Below are 20336 nucleotides of genomic sequence, written 5' to 3' on the forward strand. Positions count from 1 at the left end.
GTCAAGTGGTGGGCTGTTGTCAGTAAGGTAATAAACGTTCAGGGAATTTATTGAGCACGTGATCGATTGTTTGGATTTTCAAGAACTCTGGTCCTGTGAAGGCAGAATCAATCATTAAGCTACGCTTTCTTAAAGTAAATTGATCGATTTCATAATTTCTTCATGACTCTAAATGAGGAGTGTAAAACTTTTTTCTTTTTTTTTGAAAATAAGTGTACTCAAACATTAATGTTCATATTCACTATTGTTACGAAACTTTAATGTTTACAGTCACTGTCGATTGGCGTAATATTTCATACGCTAAATCACTGTTGTTTCCTCAAACTAAACACAAAAATAAAACGTCTCTCTGAGAAAGCCTTTAGGCCCGTAACCTGTCATACGCTAAGTAATTAAACGGTGAAGGTATTCTGAGCTTTCTTTGCTTTATTGTCGAAGAAATGTAAATGTTTCACTTCTACTTGCATTCATTTGCATATTAATCATTTCAAGTAACTCGTTTAAACTTTTACTGCTGTAGATAAATTACCGCTTCAAGGACTGAGCCAAGTCCAGTTTAACGCGCCTCACGTGAACGAGGGAGCCATGACAGCGCAGTTAGTTTAGTGACTAGCTACGGGATTCGATTCCAGGTGAGAACAAGAATTTATTTCTTAGTTTCAACGTCCAGGAAGATTCTTTAGTCAACCCTGGATATCGAAAGAGGTCTTTCTCTGGGAAGTACGTGACCCCTTGCGAGTATCTAATACTTAAATTAAGATTGCATGGAGTTTGACCTCCGCTATCACTGTCTGCCTTCATGGCGCGATGCCTATTCGTAGAAGTTCCATGTCATTTAAGAAAATGTATCTGTCCAACCGTATTCATTGCATTGGATAATTCCTTGTCAGATTGGTAGATATTTAATTTGTAAGTGTCATGTTATCACTACATTAGCAGTACTCGTATACTCAGGAAGTAGGCGTTATTGCCATCTGGACAGCTGTTGGCATACCCCTCGATAACATAGGTCGGAAGGCGCGACCCCATGCCGTTCACATGAATCTTTGCTACGCTGACGTCATGTAACGCCAAAAAAGTTGTCCAACACTTGTGACACTCCCGGGCCACTGTGTGGGTCTTGTAAACAGAAGAGTCATTAAAAACTGCCATGTTCTTAACAGTGTACGTTCTACAGGTCTGAACCCATAACAAATGCCTCAGAAAACCCGATGGTTCGAATCTGCTATTGTCTCGGCCTGACTGAGATTAGTGACGGAAGAAACGTGGACCACAAATCGGGAACACTTCTACAATTGAAATTATCATACATTATATCCCGACCAAGGCGAATGGTTACGTGGTTAGTTATTTCAAAAGCAGTTACCCGTTTTAAATTACGGGCTGTTGTATTAGCGGTGTTGCTATAATGCCTATAGATTTAAACATAGACCAGTAAATTCCTCGGAGAACCTCCTGTTCGTAATGGCGTTGCTTATCTACCGATGAAACGTGAGTGACTTATTGAGCGTAATTAGAACCTGCTGACAATAAATGTTATCGGCCGTCACCATGGGATCCCACGATGTCTTGGATGCAGGGAGCTAAGAGGATAACATTAAGATGGATATTTGGGTTGACAGGTGGATGAATCCGTTCAAGTCCAGTAGATTGCCTGTGGTACAGCGGTGTTGAACCTTCGCTTCGGGCTATGCTTTTAGCAGTGTTACTTTAAAGATGCTCAATTGGGTGATTCCCAAAAGATTTTAATATTATTCTTCATTTAAGACACGTGCCTCTTCAACCCTTTTATATTCGGCTCCTTAATTTTGCCCACAGAGTGTATTTATGTGTTCCGTATGATTCTCAGAACGAACAACTATCATTTCCTTAAACAGCGTTAACCAGTTGATGTATGGTAAAGTGCGGTGTTTTCTTTGCGGTACGGACTGAATTCTTAAATACTGTTTAAACGAGTATCGGGCTTCGCGCCATCTCGACACAGGAGTTCCTTGGTTTTCCTCTGTCTTCAAGCAAATGCTGAGATGGTTCCCAAGTTCCAAGTTGCCACTGCAAGCTTCTCATGCAGCCCTCCCGATTTAAATTAATCAAAATTTACCACCCCTTAACGCCGTCAAATCCCCCCCCCCCAGCAGGAACTTCTAAATTATGTACTAAACCTCCAAATCAATTGCCTCAGTTTTCTCTAATATAAAATTCAAAATTCCGTCTTCTCTGCCAATTATCGCACTAACGTCTTCACTCTTTACTTTACCCTTAACAGAAGGACGAGCGGGCATTGCCTGGGGACCTTATGACTATAAGTTGCTCTTTGCCCCCCCCCCCCCCCCCCCCGAAATCGAAGTGTCTCTCACTTCTCCCCCCACCAATTTCCCCTTTCTCTCCCTCTCTCTCTCTCTGTCTCTCTCTCTCATTGGGCTTCGAATGGTTTCGTATGAAGCACCCTATTAATTCGTCTCTTACTTTAGACCCAAATTTTCTGGCCACATTTTATCCTCACACACCTTCATTCTTTGTTTTTCTGTCGGAGTGTGACAACATGTGACAGCCTCGGTCGATCCGTAGCTTAATTAGAACAGCGTGGAAATAAATCTGCCTGTGATGATGAAACCTGCAACCCGCGAGGTCAGCTGTGGAGATTCGTCAAGGGAGTCTTCACGTGACCGCCTCATGCTGAGTGTTGGCATTTCTGAAGATGATCCGCCACTTGCCTCATCAAACTGCTGTGGCTTCATCTCATCTTGTCGACGACGTCAGTTTTATTGTCACACGGTGATTCTCGCGATAACCTTACCTGACTTGATTACAGACCGGGGATCTGTTTTTGTTTCGTGATATTTAAATATGCCAATATTGAAGTTTTAAAACGCTCGTGAGTTACGTCTTCAATTGTCGCTGAATTGAAAAATGAAGTCATGACCCGCGAATTAAGTAAAAACTACACAATAATGCAAAGTTAAGCGGGTTACAGTTTCTTTATTTATTTTATTTGTAGTGTTCTGTCTGGCGACAGGTCCATATGAACAGGATCCTTCCATCCTTTTCTCGGACTGGGACCTGTTCATATACGTTCTTGGCAGATGATCCAGAAGTGGTTTGTCATTGCCTTCTTCTGTGTGTGAATGGAGTAACTGTTGGGATGCCACGGAGGAAAACTCCGTGTTGCCTAGACCACGGCCTTGCCCAACACAAGTTATAAATTCGGGCACCGCCGGGAATCGAACCCGAGACCCCAGGATTACAAGGCCAGCGTTCTAACCGCTAGACCACCGTGGCTCAAATCGTTAATTCTTAATTGAAGTGTGTACTACGTCAGGTAATTTAATGTCTTTGTTGAGAGCTGCAGATAATAATTTTACAAGTTTTTTACATAGAAACAAAGAGACACTTTTACCTGCAGATTATGCAGCACTGGAATAGGAGTAGACATTTCATCTTATCAGATATGAATTCACGCAACATCGTCCCAGGGGACATTCGGGTAACACAGATAAGTACTTTGCACGTGACAAACTCTGACACTTAAAATAATTGAAAGAATTCTGAAATAATTTTATTAAAATTTAATGTATTCGCTCACACGCTGCAGTTACTCCAGTATCTCTGAAAGTGTAGCATTTGTTACCGCAAGTTTGAACAAAAATAATAGGATATCTTTCGGAGAATAACAAGAAATCCATCAGCAGATCTATTCTAGAGCCCAGTAACGGGCAAGGTCCACTGCTTTGTAGTAATTAACAGCAAAAATAAAGTAGGATGTTTGCAGCTGTTCAAAGCGCGTCCAAGAACGTAAGTACAACTGTTTCTGTAACAGCGCATTGAACTAAGGCGTCTCTCCCGTGGTGTTGAAGGGTGGGACCGTAGTTTCATCACTACTGAGGGAAATTGCTTAAATATGGAGCCTGGTAGTCTGTGATCTTTATCTCATGTTTCACGAATAACTAGCCTCTGTGATAAATTGTGAGTTCCATGACGATTGGACCACTGTACTTAGAAGCTGTTGGCAGGATATATAATTTCATTTGTTTTAACCTCTGTCTCTGGATGTCAAAAGCCATATTCGAAGGACACGAGAAAACTTATTCTGAAATCGTAAGACTTCTGCCAGTGGAGTACACTGCGTTCTGAGAGGATTCAGAAAGCTTCATCTCTGTCCAATAAAATTATAATATCAGTAGAGATTAACTGTACATGATCTTCAAGATATGGTCAAGTTATGGCGGACTTGAATATACGAACTTACACACGCACTAACTGATCTGTCAACTCAAAATATTTTTGTAGATGTGATTTAATTTTATGAAAATAAGTTCGTCAAAATTACGGTCAGATTTCCGTGTTGGAATACTGCATCTGTGTATCAAATATAGCACATAGTTGTGACTTGCATTCGGTGACATTTCACGGCCTGCAAATTTTGTTCCATGTAGCTCAAATGTAGGAACGCGCCCTCGTTTTCGTAGTTCGTCTCCTGACGAAGCGCATTAATGAGAGTCAGTTTCGGAGAAGGCGGGAAAAAGAATCGGGTACTTCCTGTCGCCTGCATCCCGGCTTCACGGCCTTGTGAAAGGCGCAGAAAGCTGTTTCACCTGGACTGATTCTTAGAGGGGCCGGCCGGCCGGCGGGCTACCGGTTGCTACGGTAACTGGACGTAATAAAGTATTGTGCCAACTTATTGTAGGTTTATTTTGTGCAAAGATGGCTGTCTTCTGGGATATTGCGCCATCTACGATGACAGAAAATGACCGACGTTTCAGAAGTGCGTACTGCCTCCATCGTAGGGCGATCATCCTGATGATGGGAGGCGGTAAGCACCTCTGAAACGTCGGTCATTTTCTGTCATCATAGATGGCGCAATATCCCAGAAGACAGCCATATTCACACTCTTCGCCATGAGAACCTGAAATATCACCAGTTTGAATGAAGAACTTCTTTGGAATGTTAGTGTACCTTGTAAAACCGGTCACATATGTCTCTTGGCACGTTTAACGCGTTAAAGACCAGTGGTAATTATATGTACCACCTGTACCATCAGTAACTCTTCAGAATAAAAAATATTTTATTTCCTTAAACAGCATTAACCAGATGATCTTAGTAATTGTGAATTGTGGTGTTTTCTTTGCGGTACGGACTGAATTCTTAAAAGTTATTTAGATGAGCTTCGGTTTTGAGCAATAATAATAATAATAATAATTACGAGTATTTTGAGCACTGGGTTTGACTACTGTGAAACATAAATATGAGGATGTTGTCCTGTTGGCAGTGAACAAGTTTTCTAAACACCCTGTATTCGATGTTACTTATATGATTGGCCTTGATGTTCTTTATACATATGAAATGTAGCAAAGCTAATCACTAGTACAGACATGACACTCCGTACAGTCTGAAATTATTCCGTATAAAACGGGGGGGGGGGGGTGTTGAAAGCACATCTCATGAAATCTGCTTCCCCGTTCTACAGATCTGGTGTTATAAATGTCATATTTGTATATTTTAAGTTTACAGTCAAACAGTATGCAGTACGTTACGAATATTGTCATATATTTCTCAGTTTTGCGCTGATAATTCCATAAAAATTAAAGAACGAGTCAAGCAACTTGTATTTACAGACCAAGCTACGCAGTTATCTTCGTTGTGTTACAGTTATCTGTGGTTTTGATTGAACACTTGCAAACAATGGACACAAAGTTATCGTTATTTTTTAAATACGAACCACTACAGCAAACTTCAAGGTCTGCCTGTTGGCATTTCATTTGAAAAACACGCAGGCTTTGGTGTGCACTGTTTGTCAGACAGTACGCGTCTGAGACTGCAAAATGTTCTAAGACCCCTGACATTCCGTAAGGAGGAGGTTTACTGTATTTTCCGGTGTCTGCAGGTTGCTCCGGAGCTATGGACTGTGAGGATTCGTCGTACAACTCGACCAGCGAGCCGGAGCCCGATTCTGACCCGGAAGACCCGGAGCGTCTCCTCAACGAGTGGCTGGGCGAACTGGACAGTCTGACAGTGGTGAGTTCTGTGGTGTGGGCGGACCGGAAGTCACTATCAGCCGAACCGGAAGTGAAAACAGATACCAGCAGAGTACTTGGGCGATGCATGAGCAATAAACTGTCACTTCCTTCACATACGTTGCGTAGGATGTCAGTTGACATCCGACATGTTGTCAATTTCGTACAGAATATAAATTTTTGCGGGCAGTTTGAACGCGTAAGAAAGGGTCTGTCGCTGTTCTATTAAATGTTTCGGGTTCCCTAAAAGAAATCTTTCGTTTGTTTAACTCAAAGTAGTGATTGTCTACTGTGCATTAATTTTTGTTGGCCACTTGATCGCCATGGCCGAGTATACTCGAGTTCAGATTAGTTCCCCATGTATAAAATATATAAATATAGAAAATTGTGTATACAGCGGGTTAAAAATGTGACAGTGACTTCCGTCAGTTCTATCTTAATTAGATAATAATACGAGCTTGTGTTCATATATCTAAGGCTCCCATAATACTTGCTACGGAATATAATTTTTCGAAGTGAGATACATTGTATCTGAAGTATGAGATGCCTCGGGTCAGGGTAGACGGTCTGAGGGCCGAGAATCAATCCCGGTACGTCCGGAATACGAAGCAGGAGTGCCAACACAGGTAACAGCCTGTTTAGGGCTGTACAAATTACTCAGGAAGTAGTTAATGTATTTCGGTCTCGAACGCTGTGCGGTGATTTTTTTAATAGATATAAATTAAAGTAGATAAATTAATAACTGCAAAATGAATGCATTTGTTGCTTTTTCCTTAGCATTTATCATGTGTAATTTCGCCCCCCCCCCCCCTCAAAAAAAATACAATTGTGCCGTGGACTTTATGCTATCAGTTAATCCGATTTAACTACATCGTAAATTCACATTGATATTGAATTTAAATAAAATTCGCCCAACAACGTTCGATGTAAAATCCCCAAATTTAATCGAAATCCATTCTGTAATTCTTGAGACATGCGAACTGATATCCGAATTTTGCGCTCATTTTATCCATCTCCCAGGTGATACATGAATGAACATCGAGCAGCGATTGAATAATATCGATAGGGGAAAATCGAACGTATCGCAGTGTCACTTCGTCCGCTATGATTCTCTTGTGGGGTACGAACCCAGGCCTCGGAGGAAAGAAACGTTATCAGTTCGTAGGTATTTGTTTACTGCAGTGATGATGTGGAGGAAATCAGGATAGAAAAACCAAGTTTCAGCAAAGACTTAAGGTGTAATCGGTAAATTCGACGAAATACCTGGAGAGTCGACATGACATCAGAAGTCACGTGGGGACAAGGGTGCGTGTTGTGTTAATAGTAGTAATAAATCAATAGATATGAGGAACTTGGCGGTGTTCAGACGGCGAGATGTGGTTCAGGATAACCCTCTGGTGTGTGTGTACAAACAATCTGGAAGAGACCTCGCCTCCACCCACGACCAGCTGTGGGGTGGATGGCAGACGTCCGCGCTATTCCTAGACGACTCGATTCTTCGCGGCCAGGGGTGGCAAAAATCTGCCCTGCAAGTAGTCGTCGGATGTCAGCCAGTCAGTATCTAAGTTCTTTTTACTGAAGATTGTCTCTCCCTAACACCGGATTTTTAGGGCCCACGCCTCTGATGTAACTATTTCTAGTGGCATTGTTTTCTGACTATACAATATTTATAATTATAATTATACTCCCATAAGCCATTTCAATAATTGTTCCTCTCACATCCTTTTTTTTCTTCTAACATTTAAATAATGTGTGTAGGATTTGAGGTTATCACAGCGATGAGTCCGAGTTCTGGGTTGTTGCGTCCGGTAGAAATATACCGACGTTTCAGAGGTTCTTGCTGCCTGCATTATCATCAGGGTATTTTATTTTCTCCAGTGCCTGTTACATGTACCGCCAATCTCCCTACCTGATTTCATCATCCTAATATTTGGTGAAGTTTTACAAATTTTTAAGCTTCAAACTACGCAATTTTCTCCAGTCACCTTATCATTTCTCGTGAGGAACCTGTTCCCAGATACCCTCAGAAACAAATTCATTTCCTTTAAGCACTTCGAAAATTACTTAAAACGCGCTTATTCAACGTCAGTTTATATGTTAACCACCGAATGTATCCATTATTCGTCACGGTTCTTATAATTAACTGCACTGATGTAAAAATGCATATTCTGTGTATCATAGGTTGAATGCTTGTAACTAGGCACGTATTGAATCAGTCTTCTTTGTGCATTGTCATGAATTTCATAAACATTATAGTGAGTAACAGGAGAATTTAACCTTTTAACTGGCACATGAACGAAAGTGCACTGCAACAGACGCCAAATTACTCTTATCGTTAAATCAAGGTTTCAGTTCGTTCATTCATTTCTAACCTATCCCGTGCTTACGACATGTACTCGTGGATGAGTCAAAGCTTCGTATGATGATGCTATATGAATTCTTTTTGTACAACACCCAGTTACGTGTTCAGGCAGATGCATGTTGCAATATCAGTGCTAACAAAACTTTACTGTTGATGCAATTTTAACACGGGGGCTTATGTGTAGCTGAGTAAGTCTGTATTTACACGAACCGCCACTGGCTACTTCCTTTTCCTGCGAATCAGTATTCTTCTCATATGCGTGTGTGTCTCCATCTATTGAGTTGAGGAACCATCTCCTTGTTGTAGTTGCGTGACTTGCTCACAGATGGGGCAGCAGTACTAGAGAGCCACTGACCTTCAGTGTCTTCGTATATTGGATCAATAAACAACACGATTTCCCCAGCCCGTGTTCAAAGTCGGGATTCTTGTCTAATAGTCAATAGTATAGTCTAGGGAGCTGAGGGGAATATTTGGACCTAAAATGGATTAAAATAGGAGGGCGGGGGAAATTCTACATAAAGAGCAGTCTCATAATTTGAGGGCGACCAAGTGAAGAAGGATGAAATGGGTGGAGCTTGCAGAGTGCATGAGAGAGATAAGAAAGTGAAACATAATTTTAGATGGTAAACCTCAAGGAAAGTTGCCACTTGGAAGACCCAGGCGAAGATGGGAAGTTAATACGAAATTCAATCGAAATCCGAAACGTCCGTTTGCCAATGTGCCAGTCAGGGCATCGTTTAAGCCCTTACATGTGTCGAGCAGATGCTAATAGCCTTCTGAAGGAATGGGACTTTCCGTGTCCTGTGATTGGCTCCGAGATGGCTGTGCATGAAACGGTATCCGCTGTTCCATCTCGTTAATTAGTAGACACTGCTCGGCTGCTACTGACACAATCGCCTACGAAGTACAAGCAGAGTGGATAATTACACACACCGGTGGTTTCAATTTTTCGCCCCCCCCCCCCCCCCAAGTGCTATGCAGTTAGCGGAAATGACTGAGGATAACCACGAAAATCCTCGGGATAGTTTCGAGGTCAATGTGTGGTGCCAGATATACCTCCTTATGTCTTAATAACATGGCGCCCTATTAAGTACACAGTTTTTTTACCTTTAAACTTTTGATCCCGAGGGCTGTCTGCATGATATTTAAGAATTCAGTCCGTACCGCGAAGAAAACACCGCACTTCACCATTACAAAGATCGACTGGTTAACGCTGTTTAAGGAAAGTAATCGCTGTTTATTATGAGGATCATAGTTCGTCTGATTAATATTAAAGAATTCAGTCCGTACCGCGAAGAAAACACCGCACTTCACCATTACAAAGATCAACTGGTTAACGCTGTTTAAGGAAATAATCGCTGTTTACACTGAGAAACATACGAAATACGTAAATACACAATGTAGGCAAAATGCAAAGTTAGTTAATTTTAAAGGAGTCGGTACGTATAGTTACCACTGTTCGTCGAAGGATTAATGGGCATAGATTGTTCTTCCAAATCAGAAAATGTTGGTTTCTATGACATTTATTATCTTTCTACGATGAACCGACGCAGATTACTCTATAATTATTCATATCCCCAGTCAGTAATTTCGGGAATGAATTTACGCTCCAAAAAAAAAACTAATGAGAAGACTTGAACGTAGCCGTGTGTTTAATGAAATTGTGCGTGATGGCACCGGGAGAAATGATCTTATTGCCAGGAGACGTCTGGGGGACATGGCGGGTGAAAGATTGAGGATCAGTCACGCAAGGTATGACTCACCATTATCTCTGATTCGAGAGTTAAGACTGATGAACCATTTAAAAGGGAATGCTTTGAGGAGTATTTACGGGTTTCGATGTGAAATTAACTGTACAGGCTTTGAACCGAGTGAGCTTTTGTGCTCTCTGCGCTGAACCTTCATGTCCTTACTACACAGTTAACGTTATTGAGATGAGATGAGATGGGCTGGGCTGGGCATGTGGCACGCATAGAACTGATAAGGGACGCTTACGTTGTAATATGAAAACTTGAAGTGAAGATGTGACTTCAGGCAGATACGGGCAGATGGGAGGATAATATTAAAATGGATATGAAAGCAATAGGATGTTAGGACGTGGGCTGAACTCAATTTGTTCATGATTTTTCTCGCTTATGAAACACGAACGTTTGTTAGAAGCTTGTGGTAGACCCCAATGCCGAGCGTAATAATCATAATTCCTCGTTTTGCGATTTTCGTCAAAATATTATTATTTGTACTCTGTCATAAAGTACCCTCAATCTGTGGAAGACCAAGATTTACACCCATACAAGACAACGGAAGGGAGCTTTAGTGGACTGTTTTATTTCTAGCCTTACCCGGGGCGACGGGGAGCTGTTAAGTATTTCATCTGTAGGAAGGATTTGTAAGGACACAATAAGGTTTTTCTACTGACGGCTCCACCCAAGTCTGTCGCTGTCATGGCAACGTTGCTTTAATTTCAGTGTAAATTGGTAGCATCCAAGCAAGAGCGTATTAAGTGCCTCAAAACTGGAGGCATCTAGCCTCGTGTTAATTCTCAGTCGCTACGAAGACGAAATTAGGGCACGCGAAAAGATTGTCCTCGTCGTACACGGTTGAGATTTCAGGTCCTCACGGCGATGATCTGAAGATGACTTGTCTTCTGGGATGTTGCAGTGTGTAGTCTGGTCGGAATCATCGCCCTGATGATGGAGGCAGAAAGCATCTTTGAAGCGTTGATCGCTTTCCGTCAGACTACACAGCGCAGCATCCCGGAAGACAGCCATCTCCACCTGTAACTTAAAAGTTTAGTGTCCAGATAGCAGCGCGCCCGCCTAGGAGGAATACGTTAATTTTGAACAGCCCAAAAGGGGTGAACCTCCATGTTGGGATGTTGGCAGTAGGTCTCTGCCTGAAATAGTCGTGTGTGTGCGTGTTTTTAGAATTTATATGGTCTGGGTTCAGTCTGACTTTCGGGAAGTAATTTTTAGGTGCTGGGCGTGTTTTTTGAAGTCAGTTCATAAGATTCTGTTCAGATTGTCGCTTAGAAGCAAGAAGTCTTTCTGTTCTGCGTTTGTGAATCGAACGTGTTGCGCCATCTCCCAACATTTAAATCACGAAAACAAAAAAATCATTGAAAATATTATTAAACCCATCTTATTTTGCCCCTCAGAAATTGAGAGACGCGAAAACATCACATCTCTTTCACGCATTTCATCCAGAGACGTTTTCAGTGCAAGGCACGCTCTAAGACGTGCGCCAACGTCGTTTTCAACTGTTTCAACAGACACGTGTTTGATGCGAGTTTTCAGTAGTCAATTGTTCTGTATAGCTTCGAAGCAATTTTCCTATTACAGCAATGCAGCTGCGTCCATAGGATAAATATCTTACGCGTAAGAAGAGGTTTGTTCTTTGTTCTGACGTCTTGTGACACTTTCGCTCGCACCGAAAGCCTCTCTCTAGTTAGTGATTGGCCTTGCGTTCTCGCTAATTTCTGTAGATAGAACTTAAATTGGTCAACATCTACACTCTTACACGCTTCGAGGACCCTAGTTCGAGACCACAAACTGCTTCTCTGTGATGTGTTATTCATTCTCTTTCTTCAGATGCACGACACTTGCGTGTTTCAAAGTTGTCTTCTGGCAGAAGTAAGGAGTTAGCACTTTCCTGGCGCGTTAATTAGACTGCCGTGTGTTTATCACGACACTAGCCTCGCCCACGGACAGGTGACACAGCAGCGGGTTTTCCAAAGACCTGCACCCCCTTTTTAACTCTAAAGAAAGAAATTAACGGTATAAAATTATTTGTAGCACGTCTAAACAAGCTCATTTACATACAGTTTACAAATTAACGCCTGCTTGTGTTAATAAAACAGAAGACAGTCGCCAATGAGGACCTACAGTTAAAATTTGAATTTAAATCGCCAGATACTCTTATTCATCTAGCGGTGATACGGTGTAATGTTCAGCAAAGTTTCTAAAAGGCAGAACTCATAAAGCGTGGGTGAGCTCTCAGGTTCTCACGACGACGAGTATGAAGATGGCTATCTTCTGGGATGGTGCGTCGTACACTCTGGTAGGTAGCGACCGACGGAAAAAGTAAGCGCCTCAGAAATTCGGCTCAAATCCCAGAGGAGATAAATACTTCCACTGTCGTCGCTGAATAACGAGAAATTGGCTCGATCCTAGGTGCTGAGGGGAGTTTGGGGGGGGGGGGAGATTCGCCAAATTAAGAAGTAATAAAACCTTAATTTCATTTCATATTTCCCTAACAAGGCGTGTAACGAACCCTGGGAATAAAATAATTTGAGTCTTCATGATGTCACCCTTCCAACAAATTTGACTTAATTGGTCTACGTCATTTGGGGCAATCCACGAAACATGAAACATTAGAAAACTTTGTTTATAACTTGAGAAGCTGGCAGTCTCTCAGCAGGTCGAGTAATTTTCCCTCCATTATAGAAACCGAACCGAAGATTAATTTCCGTGTTCACATGAGACCGTCACCGACTCCTCGGGCTTGAATTTGATTTTAAGCCATGAACATATTATTTGAGTTACACACAGTGCCCACATAAAATCCGTCTCCTTTCGTCCAGAATATGCACGGGCCGATTTCAGCCCGCGAACCATATGGGAGGTCCCCGTGACGTAATCCCCAAAAGGGTGAATCATTTCCTCCCGTCTGTCTGAGGGCGTCAGCTGTTTCACAGAATCTACGGCCAGAAACTAACATTTCAATAATGACAACTAATCCTCTGGCCTGCTTACGCTGACGCACACCCAGCGACCCCACCGTCTGTACGTACAGCCCGAAAGATAAACAGGGTGAGATCTCAGGTTCTCATGGCGACGAGTGGGGAGGTGACGGCTATAATTAAGTACAGGCAGGGTAGCTCAGCCAGTACATTGACTAGACTGCGGGATAGACGACCTTGGTTCGATCCCCGGCAAGGCTAAGAGATTTATTTTCCTAGCTACAGCATCTGAGGTCCACCCAGCCTTCTGTCGTACGGGTACCGCGACTTTTTCACCGGGGATAAAGCGGACGGGACGTGAAACTGATCATCCAGTTCCGAGGTCGATAAAGTTTAGAAGCGTGTCTCCACTCCACCGTACGTCGAAATGGCGTGGTGCTTAGAGACGGCTCCCAGAGAGGCTTTGGCCGTTCATTCCTATGACAGCCATCAGGCTCGCGGACCCCGGGTTGTGGTGACGGAAGTTGTTTTCCGAAGGACGGACCGACCGATCGGCAGCTGCTGCTCTTTTAAGAATCAGCAGATGCGCTCAAGACGCCAGGTGAGACCGGACCCTGCTCGTGTGACGACGACTCTGTACGAGTGTGGGTCCTCTCCGGTAACGGGACCCACTCGGTCGCAATACCTCCATAATTCAATTCGCACATCTGACCGTTTATCTTCATGTGTCTGTCATCCATGGACGTACTTATTTATCTGTCTTACCGACTATGCATTATGATGGAGGCAGCAAGCACCTCTGAAACGTCGGTAAACGTTTACAACATCGCCGCCGTGAGGACCTGTCTCTCTCCTCTTCTCTGCTATGACATGACATGACGAAGCAACCCACAGTTAATTAGCACCGACTCATTAACACGACGTTCCACAGCTGTTGCATTACGAGCGCCGAGGAAGTGCTAACTGCTTTCCTGCGTGTTGCAGTTAATTGTGTCCGTGTATTTTGGCCCCGCCTATTCGCCTTGTACGCCGTCAAACAGCTACTGTGCACGCATTCTTTGCGACGTATAAGCTCCCCGGTTCCCACTTGTCTCTTTATTTCTTACGAAATATTCTCGGCAAATGAAATAATGTTGTCTTGGATATCGCCCTGATGATGGAAGCTGTAGGCACCTCTGAAACGTCGGCCAATTTCTACCAGACTACACGCCGCAACAACCCAGGAGACCGCCATATTCATATTCGCCGCCGAGATAACCCGAAAGCTCGCATCTATTTATAGTTTCAGTAGGTTTCGTACTTCCGTTTCATCTGATAAATACTGACTGACGCAGATTCGTGAATCAAGACGTTTGATGAACTGATAAATCGTTGTGAGTCACACAGCGCCCCTTGACAGGGCTTGTTCTGACTAATGCAGTGAGAAAGTCGCCCCTCAATGTAGGGTCTGGTAAGGAAATTACCTGTTTCTGTGTAACCTGAAGGTTTCTTACCATATTCACAAGAGTCTGCCACTAGATCCTATCCTCAGCCAGCTGAATCCGAAAAAAACCTTCGCATTGTATTTTATTATTATGCTCCTTACCACCCTCTCCGCCTACTATCTCTTTTCTGGACGTTTTTAGACAAAAACAGTGTAAGCATTTCTCGTCCACCCCCATACGTGCTATATGCCCCGCCACAAATTATGAAGTTCCTCATTATGCAGTCTTTCCGCCCTCTTAGGTCCAGATATTGTCATCAGCGTCCTGTTCTCGAACGCCCTCATTCTGTGTTCTTCCCTTAAAATGATAAACCGAAGTCTGTGGATCACATCTGAAAGCCCATTTAATTTTAATCGAGTCCTGCAACTATACCGTGGCTAGTCTAAATAACATATAAGAATTCAGTCCGTACCGCGAAGAAAACACAACTCCCTACCATTACAAAGGTCAACTGGTTAACGCTGTTTAAGGAAGTAATCGCTGTTTACACTGAGAATCATAGTTCGTCTGATTAATATTTAAGAATTCAGTCCGTACCGCGAAGAAAACACCACACTCCACCATTACAAAGATCAACTGGTTAACGCTGTTTAAGGAAATAATCGTTGATTATACTTAAAATCACACGAAACCCATAAAACAAAATTAAGATGTGTTGATTTTTTAAGCAGATGGTACATATAGTTACCATTGGGCTCTGAAAGTTTAATAAACTCTAGTGATTTTATGTTATACGTTTAAATGCGTTATAAAGTTGGATTACTCCTTCTGATTCCAAGCGGTGAATTCGCGAAATCTGAGAGTCTTCCACGTGCTCAGAGCTGGGGATGTCTTACTCACCCCCAATGCATCATGGGGATACTACGTGAATCATCAGGTGGGGGCGCTGAATTGTCAACAAGACTCATATCACTGCATTAATTCAAGGCTGACTCACGCGTGATAATGCTGGGATCGAATCCCGTGCCAGGAACTGTACCTTCGCCTCCACCTGCTACGATCATGATCTATAGATCCCCAACTATCATCGCTGTCTTCGGGTTCAGTACACTTAAAATCCTCAAAACATGTTTATCTAACGCCATGGTTCTGAGTCTTTTTCTGAACAGCTGATAGTCTCTCATCTGGTAAATAAATCCTCCGCCTTCTATGGAATTCGATGGTTCAGTAGCTCGGCACTGAATCACATCCCGAGCCAGTACAGTCCAGTTTCCACCTTCACAACGTATTTATCCAAGAGCCATTTTAATATTATCCTCTCATCTATGGCTACCTCTACCACGAGTGGTCTCTTCCCTGTAGGTTTTATATTCTTTAAATATCTTGTCTCTCCCGTTTTATCGTCCTTCGCTTTATATCCCTAATAAAATTTGGTGAAGATCCCGTAAGAATGAAATCCAAGATTGTGCTGGTGAAGCAGCATTGCCTGACGGACGATTATTTTGAGATATCTTAATACAGAACACATGAGGACACAGCCACGTCTTGAGGGCGGAAGGAAGAGCAGCTGGCGGGCAGGAGTCTTGCCCCCTGGAAATCTGGGTACAAGCTGTCACAGACACCTAACCCCACAACTGCCAGAAGGGACCTTAACACCTACTTTAAAATTCAGCAACACAGAATATATTCATTGGTTTCTCTCTATTCTCACTGTAAACAGCGATTATTTCCTTAAACAGCGTTAACCAGTTGATCTACGTAATGGTGAAGTGTGGTGTTTTCTTCGCGGTACGGACTGAATTCTTTAATATTAATCAGACGAACTATGATTCTCAATGTAAACAGCGATTATTTCCTTAAACAGCGTTAACCAGTTGATCTACGTAATGGTGAAGTGTGGTGTTTTCTTCGCGGTACGGACTGAATTCTTTAATATTAATCAGACGAACTATGATTCTCAATGTAAACAGCGATTATTTCCTTAAACAGCGTTAACCAGTTGATCTTTGTAATGGTGAAGTGTGGTGTTTTCTTCGCGGTACGGACTGAATTCTTTAATATTAATCAGACGAACTATGATTCTCAATGTAAACAGCGATTATTTCCTTAAACAGCGTTAACCAGTTGATCTACGTAATGGTGAAGTGTGGTGTTTTCTTCGCGGTACGGACTGAATTCTTTAATATTAATCAGACGAACTATGATTCTCAATGTAAACAGCGATTATTTCCTTAAACAGCGTTAACCAGTTGATCTTTGTAATGGTGAAGTGTGGTGTTTTCTTCGCGGTACGGTCTGAATTCTTTAATATTAATCAGACGAACTATGATTCTCAGTGTAAACAGCGATTATTTCCTTAAACAGCGTTAACCAGTCGATCTTTGTAATGGTGAAGTGTAGTGTTTTCTTCGCGGTACGGACTGAATTCATTAAATTACACGAGCCCTGAAGTCGATCACGTACAGTGGGGATGGATGGGTTACATAAAACGCATTCAAAGGCCTGGTTGTTGCGTCTGCGCTATTATCTTCCAGATACGGTTCTGTTGGCGACAGTACGCCAAGAAGGCCCTCCTACCATGAACATTAAACCCAGTGAACGTCACAGCACGTGCCATTTAAATACTGAGCATGGCGTTTACACTTTCCATGCCACACACGAGGTACCTCGGTTGAAAACACTGTCCCTTCTGGTCGAGTCTACTTGATGTTGATAAAACTCTTACTGCCGTATCTCAACAGTTAAGGCCATTTGTGGCTCTTCAGCGGTAGAAATAATACGTTCGTTTGACCAAAAACACGCTGAAGTGAAAATATCACAGCAGACTGCTTTTTTACTCATGTCAGTAGAAACCAGAAAATATATGAAACAGCCTTAAGAAGCTGGTAGTCGCTCAGCTAGTCAAGAAATTCACTGTCTTGTATGTCGCCCGCTTTTCATCACCGTGTTCCGAAAGACTCGCCAATGAACTTCAATATCCTACTTATCTAAGGCAGTAAGTACCTCCGAAACGTCGGTCATTATCTGACAGACTGCACGGTGCAACGTCCCAAAAGATAATCATCGCCGTGAGGACCTGAAATCTCTTCTGGAGAACTTGCTTGTGGGACGCCCTGTGGGGGCACGTGGCAGCTGGAGCTAGGTAGGTCCGACCGCTCCAATCAGGGTAATTGGAATCCACGCTGTGGGCCACGGGCCACAGACCGTGTCCAGTTCGCTTGCAATATCACAGGTGCCAGACGGATGGAACACCGTGGCCGCGGTTCGAGCCTCGCTTGGCACATCCGTTGCCTGTTACCTTCACTTATTTTCGAAATTCGTTCGTCCCACAGACCTGGTGTTCGTCTAATGCGCGCAGGTGTCTAGTATGAGAAATCTAATCACCGCGTCTCTTTTATTTTGTTAAATACTCACCACCTTTCATAGTAAAGGTGTTAAAATACAGATTGAAGACTTCAGTGTCTTATTTTCACAGCCCAGAGGAGCCCATATTCAAATCCCTGAAGGCCTGTATTTATCTTAGTGGGGAATCCCCCTGTCATTCACAAAGGTCAGTGATTGTATCCTAACTTGTACGCTATCGGTATCAAATTTAATCAAAATCCGTTACTTAGATTTGCATTCGAGCAGATAAACGCGATCTCCCTATAAAGCGGTGATTTCCTGAGCGCCGTGCAAAGATCGCGTCTGTGACACGCGCGGTATCAGTGACAAGGTCTGGTCCTTCTGCTGCAAGTGCTTTTTTGTGGAGTATTCGGTAGGACCATCTGCCACACTTGTGAGTGTCGGCAGGTGGCACACGTCCTCGCCAGCCAGGTGCGGACACAGCTGCCCCCTCAATCACGGCGCAAATTGCGATACGCATGCCATCAAGGCTGCTAAGCAACAAGTTCGCAGAGAACAGCTTCCAGATGCAAAATCTTACGTTTCGTAATTAACTAAGTCCTTCGAAGACGTGGCAAAAGAACACAACGTTCCTTATCCCTTTAAAGTCGAAGCTCATCTAAATAACATATAAGAGAATTCAGTCCGTACCGCGAAGAAAACACCGCACTTCACCATTACAAAGATCAACTGGTTAACGCTGTTTAAGGAAATAATCGCTGTTTGCAGTGAGAATCATTCGAAACCCATAAATACAAAATGAAGAAATGTTGACTTTTGAAGCAGGTAGGGCGCAATAGTTCCCAGTGGGCTTTAAAGGATTAATAATTTAAGAGCAGAGTAATGTTTGCTACGATTCGTTTCAGAATCTTCATCTTCCTCCAAAAAAACATCAAGATTAAAATGTACAAAAATGTAATTTTACATCTTGTTTTCTGTGGGTGTGAAACGTGGTCTCCTATCGTATGGGAAGGACACGCTGGTATATGTGAACAGAGTCCTCAGGGGGAACACGTGGCCACGTGGTTGGAGAAAATTACGTAATGACAAAGAGCTTAATTTTATTTTTTAAGGGAAAGGTCGGTTGTCCACTAGTATGTCTGTGTATTTATTTTAAGTCTGTCCAGGTTGTAAGTACGCAGTCCACTAGCTAATTAAGTTTCGTTCCAGAAATGCCATCTGGGCGTTAAGATATATTTGTATCAAATGCACATCGTGACCATTGAAGTACGCATTATCTCAAGGAAAGAATTTTGTCTCATTCCGGCGATGAACACCGCCTCAGATAACAATCCACACGCGAGTCAACATCAGGTTTCGAAGCCCAAAACACAGATGCAAGATTTTAGGTTCCAGGTGCAAGCAACCGTCTTTCTGAAGGAGGGACCCTTATTTCTTAACCAAAAGGGCCGGATGTTGTTATTGGCAGACTTTGCATCGGCCTCTTAAGCTGTGACGTCACGTTTTGTCTGTCTACAATGCAGGTCGGAATGAATTACCACGTTTAAAAGTGCAGCTTCATTTCTAGAAGCTACGTCTCAGGTTCGGGTCCTGTTAGTGTCACAGTTGTCCACAGATTTGGTGCTTTGCACGTGGTTTCCTCACCAAAAGTCCACACCTCCGAAACGTCTGTCAGTGTCTTCCAGACTACTCGGCGCAGCATCCCAGAAGACAGCCTAAGTTATTCCTGAGAAATGAGAGAAGTACTTAAACCGACAGCTTCCACCCTGCAGAAGCACTTACGGGGGTTGAAACACAACCATAAAGCACTGGTCTCCTACTAAAGAGTTTTGGGTTCAGGACCAGATAATTGTGGTAGAACTTTAGGCGACAGAACTGAGTTCAGTCAATCTGAAACGGGCCACGTGACTGATCCCTGCAGACATTTGTTTATAATACACGCTTAGCACACGTGTAGGATAAGTCGTCGAAGTAGCAAGGCGTTAAAGAATGTAATTGCCAATTCATTATTCATTTGACGCTGTATGGTATACGCCATTGACTGCATTAAATTATTAAAAAAATAAAATATAACCGATGAGAAATCGTGGCTGAACGTTGTCATAGAGACGCGTAGTGTTTTCTTTGAGGTGGAAGCTGATAATTTTTAAACCCCTTGATCTGTTGTGACAATGTAATGAATTACAGATCACGTCAGAGTCGCTGAACTAAGACACCATTTCTTGGGGTCTCCTTAATAGTAACGAACGTCAAAGAAAGAACCACTCAGCGTCGTCGAATTGGTCTGACGATCACATGATTTGTCATGAAAGTTTCGAGATCTGTAGCTTATGATGTTTCTCACATTATGGCGCGCGGTCCATATGCTGCCGTGGGGCTCGCGATCTGACAGGAAGGGCCTCTCGTCTTTGACATGCGAGTGGTACTACTTAAAAAGAAAAATTACAAGGAAATCTGAGATAAAAAACCTGCCATGCGACAAAGGTTAGCAGGCCTCTTTGCGCATGCGCTGCAGCACA

General features: G+C 42.9%; 2 protein-coding genes across 4 annotated transcripts in view; one reads left to right on the forward strand and one right to left on the reverse strand.

The window, feature by feature from the left end:
• The window catches only part of pcm (5'-3' exoribonuclease pacman), a 143357-nt gene that overhangs the window by 46686 nt on the left and 76335 nt on the right, over window positions 1–20336 (reverse strand). The window lies entirely within an intron of this gene.
• The window catches only part of pico (ras-associated and pleckstrin homology domains-containing protein pico), a 58274-nt gene that overhangs the window by 17577 nt on the left and 20361 nt on the right, over window positions 1–20336 (forward strand). For all 3 annotated transcript variants that reach the window (XM_087341030.1, XM_022065083.2, XM_022065084.2), the window contains exon 2: window positions 5879–6009. In XM_087341030.1, the coding sequence (XP_087197156.1) occupies window positions 5893–6009 (117 nt within the window). In that variant the 5' untranslated portion in view covers window positions 5879–5892. The remainder of the gene's footprint in view (window positions 1–5878; window positions 6010–20336) is intronic.

Source organism: Zootermopsis nevadensis, unplaced genomic scaffold, assembly GCF_977971745.1.
Source record: "Zootermopsis nevadensis isolate Lab colony 2312 unplaced genomic scaffold, Znev_1.0 Znev_ptg000061l, whole genome shotgun sequence".
NCBI classification, from domain to species: Eukaryota; Metazoa; Arthropoda; class Insecta; order Blattodea; family Termopsidae; genus Zootermopsis; species Zootermopsis nevadensis.